The sequence below is a fragment of the Sceloporus undulatus genome, chromosome 4, assembly GCF_019175285.1.
Source record: "Sceloporus undulatus isolate JIND9_A2432 ecotype Alabama chromosome 4, SceUnd_v1.1, whole genome shotgun sequence".
Classification (NCBI taxonomy): domain Eukaryota; kingdom Metazoa; phylum Chordata; class Lepidosauria; order Squamata; family Phrynosomatidae; genus Sceloporus; species Sceloporus undulatus.
In genome coordinates, this window is record NC_056525.1 from 31,415,132 (window position 1) to 31,433,099 (window position 17,968).

Here is a 17,968-nt window from a genome sequence, read left to right on the forward strand (position 1 = left end):
TCTGACACCCTTTTCTGCCCCTTGGGTGAAGATTTTTAGTTTAGGGGTCATAGATGGGCCACTACTACCCCACAAATTCATGGGGATGAGATCCAGATGTTTCCACATCATTAGAATGAATAATGATTCCAGCTTGCAAAAGGAATATGTATGCATTAGTTTCCATTCCAAATATCTCAGCAATAAAAAAAGTCTTTAACCTGTAAAAACCTAATTGGCTTTTTGACTAATTATCAATACTGTGATGAGAGATTGGAACCTAAGTTTTATGTCATGTTTAGCTTTAACAAATGAAACGGCGGAAATCAAGGGGTAAAAATAATTATGATAGGCGACAGGGGTGCCAAAATATTTCTCGCCTAGGGTGGCAAAATACCTACACCTGGGGTGGCAGTAATCACAAAACCATTGCCTAATCTCTGTTGCAACCAAAGTGTTGCTCAAAATTCTGCAACAGACCTTTACCATATATGGAGCAAGAAATGCCAGGTGTCCAAGCTGGGTTCAGGTAAGCAGGAGGCACTAGGGATCACACTGCAAACACAGGTTCAATAATGGAGCACACCAAACAATTTCAGAAGAAAAACTACCTGTGGTTTATAGATTATAGAAAAGTCTTTGACTGTGTAGATCATGAAAATTTTTGAATCGCTCTTAAAGAAATGCGTGTGCCACATCATTTGATTGTCCTGTACTCAGAACAAGAAGCTATCATCAGGACAGAATTTTATATTGTTATATATGTAGATTCAATTTCTGAGCAATGGGATTCCAGCTTACTCAGAATTCTGTTTCCTTAGAAGGAGGTTGCTGAAGACTTTTAATGTTTCTGTGATGAAAGGTTTACTTACAGTATATATTGGCTGAGCACAGATTCATGCTCTCCGTCAGATGTCAAAATGCTGTAGGATTTTCCTGCAGAAAGCAAACCCTGCTATCTGCCTGCTTTCAGACTGTGTTCTAATACAGACTCACTGCTATACAAAGTGATATTTTACTTGCCATGGCTGTCCCTTTGTCAAGTGGTGTTAGAAAAAGTCATCTGTGTCTATGCCTTCTAGCATCATCCCAGGCTCCCATTGAATATGAACCTACAGAATGTTACCAGCTAGAAGCTACATTTTATATTAACAATTATTGTTTCTAAGGACTTCTGACTCTACTTACAGAAATCTTAAGAACTGAGTAGCAGAAAGGATCCTGGATTTCTCTGCATCAATTGTATGTAAGAATTGGAACAACACTGAAGGATCACTCAAACCAGTCCCAAGCACATTAAACTATGGAACTGTTGAACAGGAAGAAGGAAAGCACACTGGTTCTTCTTGTGTATTTTTTCAGCAGCTTAATCTACAGAAATTAATTATGTGAAGCTTTTCACGTGCAAATATGTCCTCCGTTCATCGCCTTGCGAATTTTGTTGTTGACCCATCTGTGGGCCCTATTAAGGATGTGTGGCTCACAACCACATCTCCAAACTTGGCGTGGCAACATTGCTGACCATATTAACTTAACAAAAGGCCATCTCTCTCGAATGAAACACATGTCGCGTATGGCCTGAAGAACCAGGGCTTTGCCTTTCACAAAACTCAAATCATTGCCGCCCAAATGTATAACCAGAACATGAGGGGGCAGACACTGGCTTTCGCCAAACAACAGCTGCAGGAGTCCATGCCACCACAGGCCACATTTACCTCTCCACTCAACGATGGCCTTATCTGGCAGCCCCGCTGGCTTCCGAAATGGCTCCTCCTGGCTTGGCTGGCCACCCAGAACACCATGCTGTGTCCGCAGATCAACACACAGTGTCTCATCACTGAGCAAACTGCATCTGAAACAAAACAACAACAGATTTAATGAGACAGAGGTCTCACATATGATCGATAGGCTTTGGATCCATCGACCAATCTTTTGAATGTCATTGGAAGACATGCCCAATGCCGCTGCAGTGGATGCCGCACCTATGCGGAAAGAGTAGGTGGCAAATTTGACTCCCCGAAGTCCTAAAACATCCAAAGCTTTGGATGTAACAGACCAAAATTGAAATTTGGTAAGAGGAGAGCCATCTCAATGGCAGAATAAAGGACCAAGTGAAGGATCCCTAATGATCAGGAAGGACCGCATTGCACTAACAGGGCAAAGTAATTTATCAGTGCAAGTCAATCACTTGATTTGCCTACCCTTGGCCAACTGATCGGTCCTGGAAGTTCGTATATAAAGAAATAATATAAAATATAATATAAAAAGAATGGGCTGAGGTGTTATATTGTTTTAATGTGTTTTAAACATTTTTATCATTTTAAATTATTTGATATTTTAACATGCAAATTGTTTTAATTACTGTAGTAATTTAATTCTGTTTTAATGTACTATTCTTGTATGCTTTTAACTGTATGTTTTTTTTAATATTGTAAGCCACCCTGAATCCCAATCCTGGGAGAAGGATAGGATATAATCATAATCTTAATCATAATACATATATGTGTGTTGGGTTACAGCTAGGGTTGCCATAACCCGGCGGCCCCCGTGCCAATCACGGTTTTGGGGGGCCCCTCCCGGTCCCGGTCCGGTTTGGGCCCCCACCCGTGCCATGTTCCCGATTCGGCGCCCCCTCCGGCCATTGCCGCGGCTTCTGCAGCACAACCCACCTCCTCTTTGTTATCTTTGCGGTGGGCAGCGCCAACCCACCTCCTCCTCCAGCTCCGCCTTCCTCCTCCTCGGCGGCAGAAGCTCCGCCGCCACCGCGCCTCTAGGGTGAGGGCTTGCGCGCGCGAGCACGCGGGGCTCCAAAATAGGAGCTCGTCCCTTACTTTGGCCAGCCAGCCATTGGCCAGCTGGCCAAAGAGGACGGGCTCCTCGGCGCGCGCCGCCCAGGCCTCAGCAGGGGCCAGTGGCAGCGCGCGCGCCTGCCCCCCTTCCCTCTGTGCGCACGCGCGCCTTCCCCCTTCCCTCTGCGCGTGCCAGCCATCATGAGGAGGAGGAGGGGGAGAGGAGGAGGAGGAGGAGGAGGAGGAAGGAGCCGGAGGAAGGGTGCCTGAAGGCCAGGGCAGAATTGGGCCAGAGGAGGAGGAGGAGGAGGAAGAGGAAAGCTGAGTCAGTGGTCATTAGGTCTGCCTTGGTATTTTGGGGTTTTGTAATTATTTTTAAAAATATAAAATACTTATTTTATTTAATTTTTTAATTTTTCTTATTGCTTGTTTTTATTTTTATTGCATTACTTTTATTATTGCGTGTTTTGTTGATTTAGTTACTTGTGATGAGTGCGTGGTGGATGGGAGTTCATTAATTTGATTATTGCGGTTTTTGTTTTTTTATTTAGAATTTTTTATTATTGCTTGTTTTTATTTTATTTCATTAATTTTATATTGCTGATTTTGTTTTTATTTTAGTTAATTTTTCTTATTGCTTGTTTTATTTCATAATTTTGATGATTCTTCTTTATTTTATTTCATTATTTTATTATTGACTTGTTTTTTATTTTAGTACTTTTTATTATTGCTTGTTTTTCTTTTATTTCATTAATTTTATTCTTGCTTTGTTTTCGTTTATTTTAGTCAATTTTTATTATTGCTTGTGTTTCTTTTATTTTAGTCATTTTTTACTTATTGCTTGTTTTATTTCATTCATTGTATTATTGCTTTTTTATTTTATTATTATTAATTTATTATTGCTTATTTTTTTCTTTTAGTAATTTTTATTAGTGCTTGTTTTTATTTTATTAATTTTTATTATTGCTTGTTTTTATTTTATTTCATTAATTTTATTATTGCTTGTTTTTGTTTTATTTTAGTAATTTTTATTATTGCTTGTTTTTATTTTATTTCATTAATTTTATTATTGCTTGTTTTTGTTTTATTTTAGTAATTTTTATTATTGCTTGTTTTTGTTTTATTTCATTAATTTTATTATTGCTTGTTTTTGTTTTATTTTGGTAATTTTTATTATTGCTTGTTTTTGTTTTATTTTATTAATTTTATTATTGCTTGTTTTTGTTTTATTTTATTAATTTTTATTATTGCTTGTTTTTTTATTTTATTACATTAATTTTTATTATCAAATATATACACCCCTGCCTTGTTTTTTATTTATTTTTTCATTATTTTTATTATTAAATATATGCAAGTGCATTTTTTGTGTATTTATGGTGCTTTGAATGCTAACAAGTCCGCCTTTCTTGGCCAATTATAGTGGTGGTGGTGGTGGTGATGATGATGATGGTGATATTGATATCAACAAGCCTCTGAGGCACAGCCAGTGTAACTTGCTGTGATTTTTACAAACTCATGCGCAGTGAAGAAAAACCACAGTCCCTTGCCCAAGTACACACTTCTGAGAAGTAAAGTTGAACCCGAGGACAAGTACATTTCTGCCATCTGTTTAGGAATAATGCCAAAATGTCCTCCATTTTGATCATGCCTAAAAACATGCATTTATATTAAAAAATTTTTTAAAAAAAACCTCAATTTTTGGCGCGTCCTCCATTTTTATAAAAATGTGTCCTACATTTGAAAATGTTGCCCTACATTTGTCCTACATTTGTCCCGGTTTGGAGGTCCTCACTTATGGCAACCCTAGTTACAGCTCTCTCTTCCCGAGGTAGTGTGGCCAATGTCAGTGATTACTGGGGATGATGGGAGCTGTAGTTCATTCCATCTGGAATATGCCACCTTGGGGAGGCTTAATTGGTGGTTCTTCCATTTGTGTTCTAATCTGTGAATATATCTTTAGGCATAATCTCTTGATGTTTAAAAAAATATTTACATTCCTGACGTTTTCTTTGATAAAAGCTACACAAAATTGAATTTTTATCCACTTGAACATCAGTAGTGGCATCCATTCCCCAAATCATAAATAAAAATATTTGATATTAATTTTATTACACATATAATCAAAAAGCATTATGAGGAACGAGATATTTTGAATGGATACCTCACCCCAGAATTGGCATATTGACATATACTAGTTGTTGTACCCTCCATGTTATCAGTCTGAAGCCTAAAACAATTACATTTAATGTTGTTGGGGAAATGTGACTAATTCCAGCACATTGCATCCAATTAGATGTGTTTAATTTGTTGCACAAACAGAATAACAAGAGACTTTGAAATGGCAAACAACTTCAATGCTTGAGCTATTTTGACTTCAGAGTAAGTAGGAGTACTTTAATAGAAGGTCAACTATTCAAACCATGAATGGAAACACAAACAGAGAATGCCTATGAATTATTGAGTCTCCTTGACTTCATCATTTTCCCCCTGCAGCTTAGGGTCATTTAATGGCTGTTGGCGAGAGGAGTGCAAGTGTATACAGCCAACCCAAAGACATGAAACAAATGGCCTTCAGATGAAATCTAATGCCAGCAAAGCTCTCCACCCACTTTGAAAAGTTTGGCTACAAAATAAGGTCTTAAATTCCCTTTTATTAAACACAATTGGTTTATTGGCATCTCTGTATTGTCCTGATGGGATTTATAAAAATGTCACCAATCCAGAGACTTCCAGAGCCTCTGGCTTATTCCAAACAAGAACTGATAATAATGGTTATGCATACCTGAGATGATTTAATATCCTAATGGTCAAATTAAACATCTTTACCAAGAATGTCAAAAGCAACCATATTTCCTATACATGGGATTAATGCGTTGCATTCCATGTAGGACACAGAAGACTGTTGTTTATAGTATATTGTTACTTACGCAGAAGCAAGTCCCGTGTAATTTATTCTCCTGTGTAAATATTTTCATTCACAAAACCTCGCTCTGTGTAAACAGGCATAAAATCAGGAGACATGGGAGCCAATGTGGTTTTTTAGGAAAGCCTTCAGCTTGACATAAATCTAGATTCCACAAACTAGGTTAAAAAAAAATTGGGGGAGCACTGAAAAATGGAATCCATCATGTGTAATCTGAAAATAATGTAGAAGAAGATTAGGGACTTCAGATTGGCAAAAGAGGATTGAGCCCTCTAAGCGGGCTGGGAAGATCAATTCAAGAAAGAAAAGAAGGAAGGAAGGAGACAGAGGGGGAGACAGAGAGGCAGGGTGGTGGTGGTTGTATTGATTCATATTAATTGATAAATAGGGCTGCATCCACACTGCATAAATAATCTGGTTTGACACTGTTTTAACTGTCATGGCTCAATGCTATGGAATTCTGGGATTTGTCATTTGTTGTGGCACCAGAGCTCTTGGAGAGGGTGGGCTAAATATTTCACAAAACTATAGTTGCCAGAATTCCATAGCAGTGATCCACAGCAGTTAAAACGATGTCAGACTGGATTATTTCTGCAATGTGGATGCAGTCTAAAAGGGGAAAGTGCATCCTGATTTCTGGGACAAGGATAGGCATATTTCACTGTTGCAAATTTTATTTTATTTGCTAAAACTTTTAAAGTATGTGAAATAGTGCTTGCATGTTACCAGAGCTTTCTCATAGTGACTGAATGCCATCCTCCCTAACATAGCAGTCATGAGTACCAGGATGGCACATTTGGATATCTCCCTTGTTGCCTCCAAAGCTTGATGTGCCATCAATTAAAAAAAATAAAAATATTTTAAATATGTCTCAGTTTAGGCTCAAAAAGATAAATCAGGGAGACAGAACTGAGGTCGAGAATGAGAAAAGCAAAGCCTGAAAGACTTACCCTACAACACTGTTATAGCGCTATTATTCCACTTTTATTGCCGCAGCTGCCTCATGTGGAATCCTGGGATTTGTAGTTTAGGGACAGGCATTTAGAATTCTCAGCCAGAGAGCTCTTAGGCCTCACTAAACTACAAACCCCAGAATGCCACAAGAGGCAGCCATAGCAGTAAAAGTAGAATAATAGTGCTATAACAGTGTAGTGTGGTTCAGTGTTCAGAATTCTTTACCATTCTGTAATATTCATTACTTTGTCTTTTCAAGACAGATAGAAAAGATGAAGCTTGAATCAGTGGCTAAAAGGAAATCTCTTTGTGGACAGCCCTTAAAAACTATTTTTTAATCTAATATTTGACTAACTATAGCCCCCCTTGACCTGAAAACACATATGAGGTTATGGATTCTTCTGATTTTGCATCTCATAACTGAAACCAGTACATCTATATGGAAGTGGTACTACTCAGTTCTTCAGTTTTTCAATCATTTCTGAACTGTTTCTGGGTCAATAAAAGAGCTCAGATCCTCAAATCACATAAAGACTAAAATCAGGGCAGGCTTACTATTCCAAAACATTAAAGTATATCATCAAGCAGCTATTTTTGTTGCTGTGATGCAGTGGTTTCAGATTTTCAGGTCAAGACAACTTTCATATGGAAAAGCAGCTTGATAAGTCCATCAACAGAATAGATCTGGTCTTATCAGCTTCAATAGGAAGATGTCATATAATTTGATCAGATATTCTATTGTTAAGATCTAGAAGGAACACAGACATATTCTTTCACTTGTGAATCTCCCTTAACTCCTGAAATCAATTGTTTGGCTTTGGGAAGAGCAAGAGACCTAGGTAAATATATACTGGAAAAGAAAAAAACATGACAGCCCTTAAGGGTGTTGAATCTAAAAGTGTTATAACTTCATTTGCTATAGCAAAAATCTAATTCTCAACTTCCATTATATCAATATCTCGATATTAGAGGTTTTATATAGAATATGGTTAGACACACTGGCAGTATTAGGGCTCTTTGAAATGGTAATGTCATCAAGTAGATAGGGTTATTTTGAAAAATGCATAAAATATTGATGAACAGATCAAGTGAGATGGTGGGTATGAAAGAATAATTGAGGTAAAAATTTAGGATATTAACACCAAGTTGAGGAACAGGAATATTTATATCTAAATTGACACTGAGGAACACTGGATGTGAAGTCAAGAGAAAATTTCTATAAAATCTTACATACAGTATGTGGTATTGGACTGTATTCTCTGGCAGGAGTTCTCAGGAGTCTGGAGATACAAAGAAAGTGATGTCAGGGTCTGAAGATGCCAAAAAAGTGATAAGTCAGATTCAAGTTCACCTACAAGGAGAAAAATAATATTTGGGAAAACCTTTAGCACTTATAGGCATTTCCCACAATAAAGAGGATCAGAGAGGCAAACATTCTGTACAGAACAATCAGCCTGTTTGAGCAATGTTAATGCAATATGGAGTACAATTTGTAGCATATTTGCAGGTACCAAAGGCTTACAGAAGTGATTAATTGCAGGCGTTATATATGAAATATTGTAGCATAACTTTCTCAGCATATAGCAAAATATGGTACTGGCTGGCATCTCAAATAAAGCCAGAAATTCTCAAAACTTTCTTGGCTACATATCCTGGAATGTAAGCTTGTTAAATCTACTTGGTATTGATACCATGAGCACTGTTTACTTGTCTCTTGGCTAACCAATCTACTAGATAAGGGAAGCACTATGAGTCCCATTTTAAAGATTAAAGCAGCACTACAAGCACCATGCTAAAGCAACATAACCTTTTGTCTACCCACAACTATCTAAAATTTCCCTGATGTTTCAGATGAGGAGTCAGGATGGAGGAACTAGAAGTGTTCCTCTATTCAGCTATGCTGATTTTGCCCTCTGGCCAGAAATCATTTGGATAAATGTAATTTGCAATATTAAAACTATGACATGCTACTAATTACATTTAAACTTCATAGTAATAATAATAATAATAATAATAATAATAATAATAATAATAATAATATGCTTTATTTTTATACCGCTTTTCCGAGGTGATCAAAGTGGTTCACAGAATCATTTAAAACTTACACATCATAAAAACAACCTCACAAAAACCAATAAAAATTGAACAACATGCAATAAAGACAAGCAAGATGGTAGTCAGGAGGAGGGCTTGTCTTCTTAGCAGGCAGAGGCCTGTTGTTGCTGGCCTGCTTCTCCCCCCCTCAAGATGGTGGTCGGGAGGAGGGCTTGTCTTCTTATATTATTGGGCATATTAAAAATCAGATTCCGTAATGATGCTAAACAAGTGAAATGCTAAATGCTAATAGCAGCCCATATTTTACTAGTTAAATATTGGCAACGTTCACGTTACTATCAATGAAGCAACAAAAAACAAAATGCATGGTCCTATATGCTTATGAATAAAATATCTAATTAAAAGGTACTGTGAGACATTTGTTGAGATTTTGCTCAGATGTTTGGTAAAATAGTTTTATTTCTTAATTACTGCAGTACACTCTGGTTGGATGCTAATGTAACTTTGGATATGTTGTCTTGGAAATAAGTGTATTATTATTCAACATAAGTGTTGTTAAATAAAAATAAATAAAAAGAATGTAGCTCATCCATGCATTTATTTCAGTAGTCCTAGGACTATCACCTTATTTCAGCTTTGGTTCCTGATCTTTAAAATGGGATTAACACAAAGCTAACGCAAATGCAGAGGCAGATAGGGTTATTTTGGGGGGAGAGGTTATTACATTGTTACTCATTTCTACCACATTTCTTTAGTATATAAAGTGATTTCTACCATTTTCAGCTTATTTTAAACTCATCCTTGTATATTATATTAAGTGACCCACAGCCACCATAGTAACACTTATTTCTGTGATGGTGACCAGACTTGAATGTCTTATAGAAAATCTAGCCAGAGTAGTCCATTCTGCCACAGGCTAAGTGTTGCCAAGTAATCTGCACAATGTACCTGCCAAGATTTGTGTATATATGCTCCGCTCTTGCTCTGTGTGTGTGTGAGAGAGTGAGCAAATGATCTATATTGCCCACAATATTCAATCTCTCTCTCTCTCTCTCTCTCTTTCTGTCTTCTCCTGTTGGCACTTTCTAAATCTCAGAAAGCTCAGCCCCAGACCCTGCCATCTTGCAGTCTGAATCCAGCCCTCTGTAATCACCCAGGTGTTCTCATAACAGCCTTGATCTTGAAATCTTCCCTGCATTGTGAGTTTGCATATCTGAGCTAAATATTTCTCTTTTTAAAAATCCACTATGCTGTATTAGGCAGTTATTGTGCTATACATTTACTGTCTATAATAATATTTGTTATTTCCCAGTGCAATTATGAGGTACAGCTTGATTCTCATATGCTGGACAAATTTTCCCTTCAGATGTCACTGTGTGGATGTGGGTTACTGTGTTCAATCTAAGACACACTACTTGTGGCTGATAATGTTCACCAAGCAACACAAACATCAAAAAACACTGTGTACAGAAGCTGCACATAGCAGTCTTCATTCTCTCTTATACATTTCCACCTGATAGTTTGGGTAGAATACCAGTTAGAGTTATTGAGCACAGAATATTAAGAACATGTATACGTTCATACATATGCTTTGACATCACAGTTGGTACTATAAACCATTTTCTATTTTTATCAGCAAAGATTCTGGGAAACAGAATCCTTCTGGTGTGGGTGTACAGGACTTATGCTTCAGTAACTATAACAACCAGAATGAAATGAACAGTAACTATTACAGAGACACCATCCACATTAACAGAACTAAGCAACAACCAGATGCTGGCTAATAATGTTCACCAAACAATACTAACACCTAACAACACTATATACAGAAGCTGCACATAGAAGTCCTCATTCTGACTTACAGATTTGCAGCTCATGGTTTGGGATGCATCATAGATTATGAGTAGAATACCAGTTAGAGGTATTGAGAACAGAGTGATTAAATGGAATAGTCAGTGCCTCCAGACAACAAGACAAGGCTATAGCACACCTAAAGAAGGCAATTGTAAGGGCTCCATTGAAACAGCCTTCCTAGAATCACTCTGGAATGGAACATTATTGGCCAGTGTCCAACATACCATTTTTGTGCAAGGTATTGGAATATGTGATGGCTTCTTTTATTCCAGACATTTCATGATGAAATGAATTTTCTTAATCCATTTCAATCCTTTTTCAGGTTTGGTTATGTTACAGTGGTGATTCCCGAAATGGGTGGTACACCCCCCACGGGGTGTTGGAAAGATCCAGAGGATGGTGAGGGGGAAAGGGAGCTGCGGGGTATGTGTCTTCAGTCAAAGTATTGGTGTCCAAGAGAGACAAGGGGAACCAGCAACCTTTAGGACCATGGTGGGGATGAAGTTTGTATGAAAACTTTTCAGGGTTCCTTAAAACGACAATGTAGTGTGCTGGTGTCTCCCATTCTTCACCCGCCCTCATGACTCCCTCCCTGTATCTTTCACTGGTGATGGCAAGGGCAGTTGGGAAATTCATGTGAGGCTTTGGAGCAGGATATCACTTCTATAGCTTGGAAATGAATGGTGTGTGCTGCTGCGCCGCCGCACTCAAGCCCCATTATAATGGTGGCACTTAGTCTGGACCCCCCCACCTTCCTAAAGTCCTAGCTACGTCCCTGCCTGCATAGACATACAGAGAGCCTGCTCATTTCCCATATAAATATCCTGAGATTCCAAGATTTAAGAATGCTTAAGTAGAATATTGATGTTAATTTAGATGGCTAACCACTATCATGAATTGGACACTCAGGTGGCCAGAAGGTAACAGTTAGGGTTGCCATAAGTCAGGACCTCCAAACTGGGACAAATGTAGGACAAATGTAGGACAAAATTTTCAAATGGAGGACACATTTTGAAAAAATGGAGGATGCTCAAAAATTGATGGTTTTTTAATTTTTTTTTCATATAAATGCATGTTTCTTAGGCATGATAAAAATGGAGGACATTTGACATTATTCCTAGACAGATGGCAGAAATGTGCTTCCCTTTCTGGCCAAAAACCAGAAGAGGAGGAAGAGTGGAAGAAGCAGAGGAGGAGGAAGCGGAGAAGAAGAAAAGGAGGAAGAAGAGGAGGAGGAGGAGGGGTAAAGGAGGAGGAGGAAAAAGAGGAAGTAGAGGAAGAAAAAGGGGAGGAAGAGGGGAAGGATGAGGCGGAGAAGAAGAGGTGGAGAAGAAGAGGAGGAGGAAGAACAGGAAAAAGAGGAGGAAGAAGAGGAGGAGGAGAGGACACAGAAGAAGAGGAGGAGGAGAAAGAAGAAGAAAGCCTCTTTCCCCTGCCTTCAAGCCTCCCTGGCCGGCGGAGGAAGCTTCAAGGCAGGCAGAAAAGGGTCTCCCCGAGGCGAGACCCTTCGTCCCTGCCTTAAAGCCTCCATGGCCGGCGGGGAAAGCGGCAAGGGAGGGGAAAAGGGCCTTGCCGAGACCCTTTCCCCTGGCCCTCCCAGGCCACCTCCCTGGCCGGCAGAGGAGGCCAAGCAGGGAACGAGCCTTGCTGAGGCGAGGCTCTTTTCCCTGCCTGGCGTCGGTGGGGTGGGGGGTTGGGGGTCCTGGGGGCGGGGCCAAACCGGGGTGGGACTGTGTGGCCACACCCCAAACCAGGAAAGTCCCGCCCCCAGGTGGGATATGGCAAGCCTAGTAACAGTGGAACACCAGACAGAATCCAGAGGGGATGACAAATAGCTAGGGCCCTCAGTCTCTTAGTCTAAGAGAAAAGGTAGGGAACCACACCTGTTTCATCCTGCCACAATAGATATCAGGCCTGCTCTTCGCTGTCAGACTACTTTTAATTAGAAGGAGGGATAACACAAAGCAAGCAGTGGACCTGTAGAGCTGGATGTGCTGGGATGGTCAAATGTCTACTTTAACCTCCACTTCCTAGGCTTGAGCCTACACTCCTATCTACAAATTCTACCTGACATGAATCTCCGGGGAAAAAAGTTTTTCTTTATGGTGGCTGTTGACAGTCCTATATGTGTTAGGCAGGGATGTAGCCAAGGGGGGGGGGGTTCTTGGGGTCCGGACCCCCCCTTCCATTAGAAAAATGAATGGTGTGTGCTGCTGCGCCGCTGCACCCAAGCCCCATTATAATGGTGGCCCTTAGTCTGGACCCCCCCCCCTTCCTAAAATCCTAGGTACATCCCTGTGTTAGGGAGAGGAGTGTGTGTGTTGGTAGGGGGTGGGGAGGTCTTGTAGTTTGGAAGGTAAGGACATTCCTTGCCATCACTTTGCCAACAGTATACAGCTCTTTGTGTTGTATTCAGGTACCAAACAAGATTTCCACTAAAGAATTTAGAAGCCCAGCTACCACTTATAAAATATCCTGCTTGTGTATCCATGTGGAAGCAAAGGGAATGCTTAACCCATTTCCTTGAGGGTCAGTTTTCCAATCATAATAATTCTCTCAATGCTTCTTTGCCTCTTCCCAGACATGTCCTATATTTCAACCTTCTGTCCAGGAGGAATTTCAAAATGTCCTCCATTTTGAACATGTTAGACACCTGGTGTTCATATTTTTTAAATACACCCCCAAGAGAAAACCACAGATGGGAGTTCATTAAAAAAATGGTTGAGTGCATAATAAATTACAGTAAACCAACCTTATGAAGCAAATTTATATTTATATTAGTGTTTTGAGTTTTTATTTTGGAATGTCCTACATTCCTTGCCTTGCCCTCCTTTGCAGCTGTGATACTTGATCACTTTGGTGGGAAGAAGATTCATTAAGTTCCAGTGGTCTATTGCTGGAAGTATTGAGAATTACGTTACTGTATTTTTAAAAAGCAAAACATTTTATGAGCATTCACGGCAATTATTTCTTTGATTGTTCCTCACAGGAATGCAAAAAGCTTTCTGTCTTTGGCATGCATCTTTGGTATGTATACCCATTTGAGTGTGTAGAAAGTGAAGCAAGCTTGAATAATAATCTGAAACAGGAATGGAGTGACAGGTGCTTGCTGACACTTTCCCTTGCTAAATGCTACCTCTGTTTTCAAAGTCAGAAACAAGAAGAATCTTTAATGACCTGGAAGCACCAAATTGTTTAAGTGCGGATGAGAACTTGCTGCTTTATTCTTACCAGAAGAGAACAGAATTATTCCCTTTTGCATTCATTTCACACAGTCAGTTTGAAATTGTTGTGCTGTGTATTCACCAGATATAAACAGAAGGAACAAGATGACATTGGCTTCCTGCTTTGCTGGGTTTCCAGTTCCATTCCATTAACTCAAGGGCTGGATGAGGGTTCCATGCCTCATTGCTTCTAATTCCAGTAATAGGTGCAATACATCAGTTTCTGAAAGAGAATGCAGAAACGGTGTGTGTGTGTGTGATTTTTAAAGGACCTATTTTAAAAAATTATTTGTTTACCACATTGCTAACATGCCCAGCGTAGGTGGATGGCCAGTATAAGGGGGCATGTGCGCATGCACACACGCATCCTTCCTCTCTCTATAAAATGAAAAGTTAGGAGCAGTGAAACTCAGACACAAAAATATTAGAAAAAGAGACCTAAAGCAGCTTATTTGCAAATGCTGTCACTGGAGTTATGGGGCAGTTACACAAATAAACTTCCTACTTCATTTTGTGTATCAGCAGCATGTTATTTTAATGGAAGAAAACATAAAGCAAACAATCACTCTTCTTGCAGCAAATGAAGCCTTCCTCAACAACACTAGCTGCTTATCTTCCCAACATTGCAGAGATGAAAACTGGGAAATGTGTGGCCATGCAACATCAGAAAGGTCAAGTTGGCAAATGTTATTAATAAGGAAGAATACACAAACTAGGAGAGGCTGTAGGAGTTTGCTTTTGCTTGAGCTTACTGGGGAATGCAAGATTTTGCTCTCCCCTCTCCCCACTGAATTAAATGAAAAAATGATTGAACTCAGTTTGAAGCAATTGCAAGTAAGCTCAGGACAAAAGGGGGGATGGGAGGAGAAGAGGGAAACAGGCATTTTTAAAGCAGGTGAAAAGTGGGATGACAGAGGATTAATCAAGACTGTCCCTGCAAACTGCGACAGTTGGAAGGTATGTAATGGGTCACATAATAAAATGTGCAAAGGCCTGTTGTTGTTAACTGCCTTCAAGTTGATTCCAACTCATGGTGACCCCATGAATGAGACATACATACATATATTTATTTCAGCCAATGACTAATAAAATGAATGAGACACCTCCAAGACCCCCTGTCCTCAAACACGCTGCTCAGGTCCTGCAGGCTTACAGTCATGGCCTCATTGACTGAGTCTATCCATCTGGTATGTGATCTTCCTTTCTTTCTACTGCTCTCTTCTTCTTTTAGCACTATTGTCTTTTTCTAGTGAGTCCTGTCTTTTCGTGGTGTGGCCAAAGTACGACAGCCTCCATTTAATCATCTTGGCTTCTGGGGAAAGTTCAGGCTTGATCTGTTCTAGGAAGTATTTGTTTGTCTTCATGGCTGTACATGTTACTTTCAGCACTCTTCTCCTGAACCACATCTCAAATGACTTGATTTAGATCTATGCACTGTGCCAAATTTGTGGCCATATTATTGAAATTTTCTTTATACTGACAGAGTACAGAGGTGTTGATGCTGAGCTCATGTTTATTGTCTATTGAAAAACTAAATGCTCTGTAACTAGAAATTTTTTTTACACAATTTGTTTCTTTATATTTAAAATAGATCAGAAGGGCAAAATAAATAAGTAAATAAGTAAATCCTGTTTTATCATACAAAAACTTCTACAGTTGGCTTTTGTGTTTTCAGCTATAGTAGGGAAATGTAGCATATAAAGGACAACTAACCATTTGGAGAAAGAAGAGGAAAGAGGTAAAGCCACAAACCTGACAATAACATGTCAGTAACTAGTTAAGAGAACAGGGAGGAAGATACTTGGGTTTACCTAGCTGTGTTTATGACAGTCTCTCCCAATTGGTTCAGCATTGGTACTTAGCAACTAAGACATATAAAAAAATGGGATTAGGTAATACCTTTATTAGATCACTAAAATGATCAACACACTGCAGAATTAAGGCAGTTTGACAGCACTATCTGCTATGATTCTATCCTACAGAATACTGGGACTTGTAGTTTGGCAAGGCACCACAGCTCTCTGACAGACCATACCTTGATTTTTCATTTCAGCTAAAGCTACATCACATTTGCTTTTCTTTCTTTCTTTTTTTAAATGTGCAGCACATTCATATGACTTCAAAGAGAATGTTACATGCCTATGTTTTTTTTAAAAAAATGCATCTGGATGCCATAATTAAAAGAGCAAGAACAAAAGGAAAACAGTTATATTTGAGATATGTTAATAAAGGACCCTGCGTAGAACAAGCCAGATTTTTCCATGGCTTGATTATTCTTTATTTTGTTGATCACAAAGGAAAAATAGTTCTAACCTAAACAACACCAAAGCTATGAAGACAGCAGCCTGTGTTTATACAATGCTCTAGGGCTTTTGTAAAGCCAGAATTAATCAGAATGAAATTTTAAAACACCCCATAATCCTCCTTCCAGCTATTTAGGCCTGTTCCAAACCACAAAGGGAATGCAGTTGCTAGTGTGTCCTGGATTTAAAATGTACATCTCAGCAAGAAAGAGGAGTGTATGCCAATGATGTGGCTCTGACCATGCATAAGGTTCTGGGCATCATGGGATAGCAGGGAAATGAGCAGAATCAGTAAGTAGTTGGGATTCAGTACACATTTCATTATATTGTGGGAGGAATGAAGTTAGCAGTAGAAGTGTCTAGATCAGGACTGAAAAACCTGTGACTATCTAAACGTGGCTGGACTTCAGTTCTCATCAGCACCAACAACCTGACCAATGCCAAGGATAGAATGATGGGCGATATTGCCCACCAATTTCTGAAGAGCTTCAGAGGATTCAATTTAGGCTCAAATGAGGGATGGACTGCAGCTCCCATAATGCCTCATCATTAATTATGTTGCTTATGGCTAATGGATACTGTTGGACAAAAAGATCTGGAGAGTCACAGTCACCCACTTTTGAGATAAATGAATGGGCTGTACTCCCCATATAAATGTACACTTCCCATGCCCTGAAGATGTAGAGTCTGGGGAAATTCTTCAGGCTACATCTTTCAGAATCTCCCATGGCATTGGGCATGATGGATTCTGGGAGCTGGTGAGAAATGCTGGGGTTTGCAGTCTAACAGGATTGGAAGAACTGCTTGATGCCCATTCCACCTGTAATTGAATACAATTGATGATGGGTAATGAGATCCAGTGTGGTGCAGAGGTTTGAGCATTGGTTTACAACTCTGGAGACCAAGGTTCAAATCCCTGCATGGCTATAGAAATCCATTGAGTGACCTTGAGCAAGTCACACTCTCTCAGCTCAGAGGAAGGCATAGACAAACCCCCTCTCAGTGACAGAGTTGCCTTAGAGCCATCATAAATGAAAAATGATTTGAGGGCAAACAATAAAATGGAAAACAATGTGAACGAAACCAAACAAATGGAAATTGAATCCACAACAGATGAAAATACTATTGCCTTGAGAAGAACACTAATCTGCATGATGCTTCCCAAAACTACAAACCCTGGGAAAGTTGTTCATGGCAGATAAAGTCAAACCATAGCTCTATAATTGTTGAGTGTGACAGACCCCTGGCCCAGCCCACTGTGACACCACCAAGCATCACTCTTAGCTCTCAGGTTTAGGCCTGAAATCTCTGAGATACTTGGGACAGTATTGTCAGAAAAGGTGCTACAGAACTATTTCAAATGAAAGTGACTTTGGACTAGTCTCCTGTTCTCATGGGAGGGTGATGGCAACAAGGCATTTTAACCAAGATCATATACTGTATATATATATATATATACACATGTAAAAGAAAACTACACTAACTATTCTTCCTTTCCTTTTCTACTTTCTTCCCTCACTCATCCAGTTATCCCTTGCCTTTTATCCTTCTTTCATTTCTCCTCCCCCTCTTCTTTCTCAGTCTACCTTTCCCTTTGCCATGTCCGTGCCATTAATCTATTCTTATCCTACTCTCTTTCCTTCCTTTCCTTTTCCCTTTCACCTTCTTCTTCCTTGGAGCCACTCATCTTCTCTCCATACTCTCACTTGGGGGGTGGGAGGGTGCTTTGCAGGATGGTCTCAGGGTCCCTTGGAGGAGGAGGTCCCCCACTTCCCTGGTCCTCCTCTGCCTTGAGGAGGAGGAGGAGGAGAGCGGGAGCCCCTTCCCTGCGCAGGAGCAGAGCAGCTGGCCTCCTTCCCTCTCTGCAGCCGGACTCAGGTGGGACTC

At 39.7% G+C, this 17,968-nt stretch overlaps 1 protein-coding gene across 5 annotated transcripts in view; it reads right to left on the minus strand.

Annotated features, from left to right (window-relative positions):
• LOC121929711 overlaps positions 1–17,917 on the minus strand; it is a 25,126-nt gene extending 7,209 nt beyond the window's left edge. The window contains exons 1-4 of one of the 5 annotated variants that reach the window (XM_042465555.1): positions 17,744–17,917; positions 13,732–14,001; positions 7,880–7,996; positions 1,695–1,831 (exon numbers count right to left, since the gene is read on the minus strand). In XM_042465555.1, coding sequence (XP_042321489.1) covers positions 1,695–1,831; positions 7,880–7,996; positions 13,732–13,816 — 339 coding nt within the window. In that variant the 5' untranslated portion in view covers positions 13,817–14,001; positions 17,744–17,917. Of the gene's footprint in view, positions 1–305; positions 1,832–7,875; positions 7,997–13,731; positions 14,002–17,743 lie in introns of those variants that run through there. The other 4 variants (XM_042465556.1, XR_006103729.1, XM_042465554.1 and 1 more) reach the window with 4 other exon arrangements.
• Between the last annotated feature and the right edge of the window lie 51 nt (positions 17,918–17,968).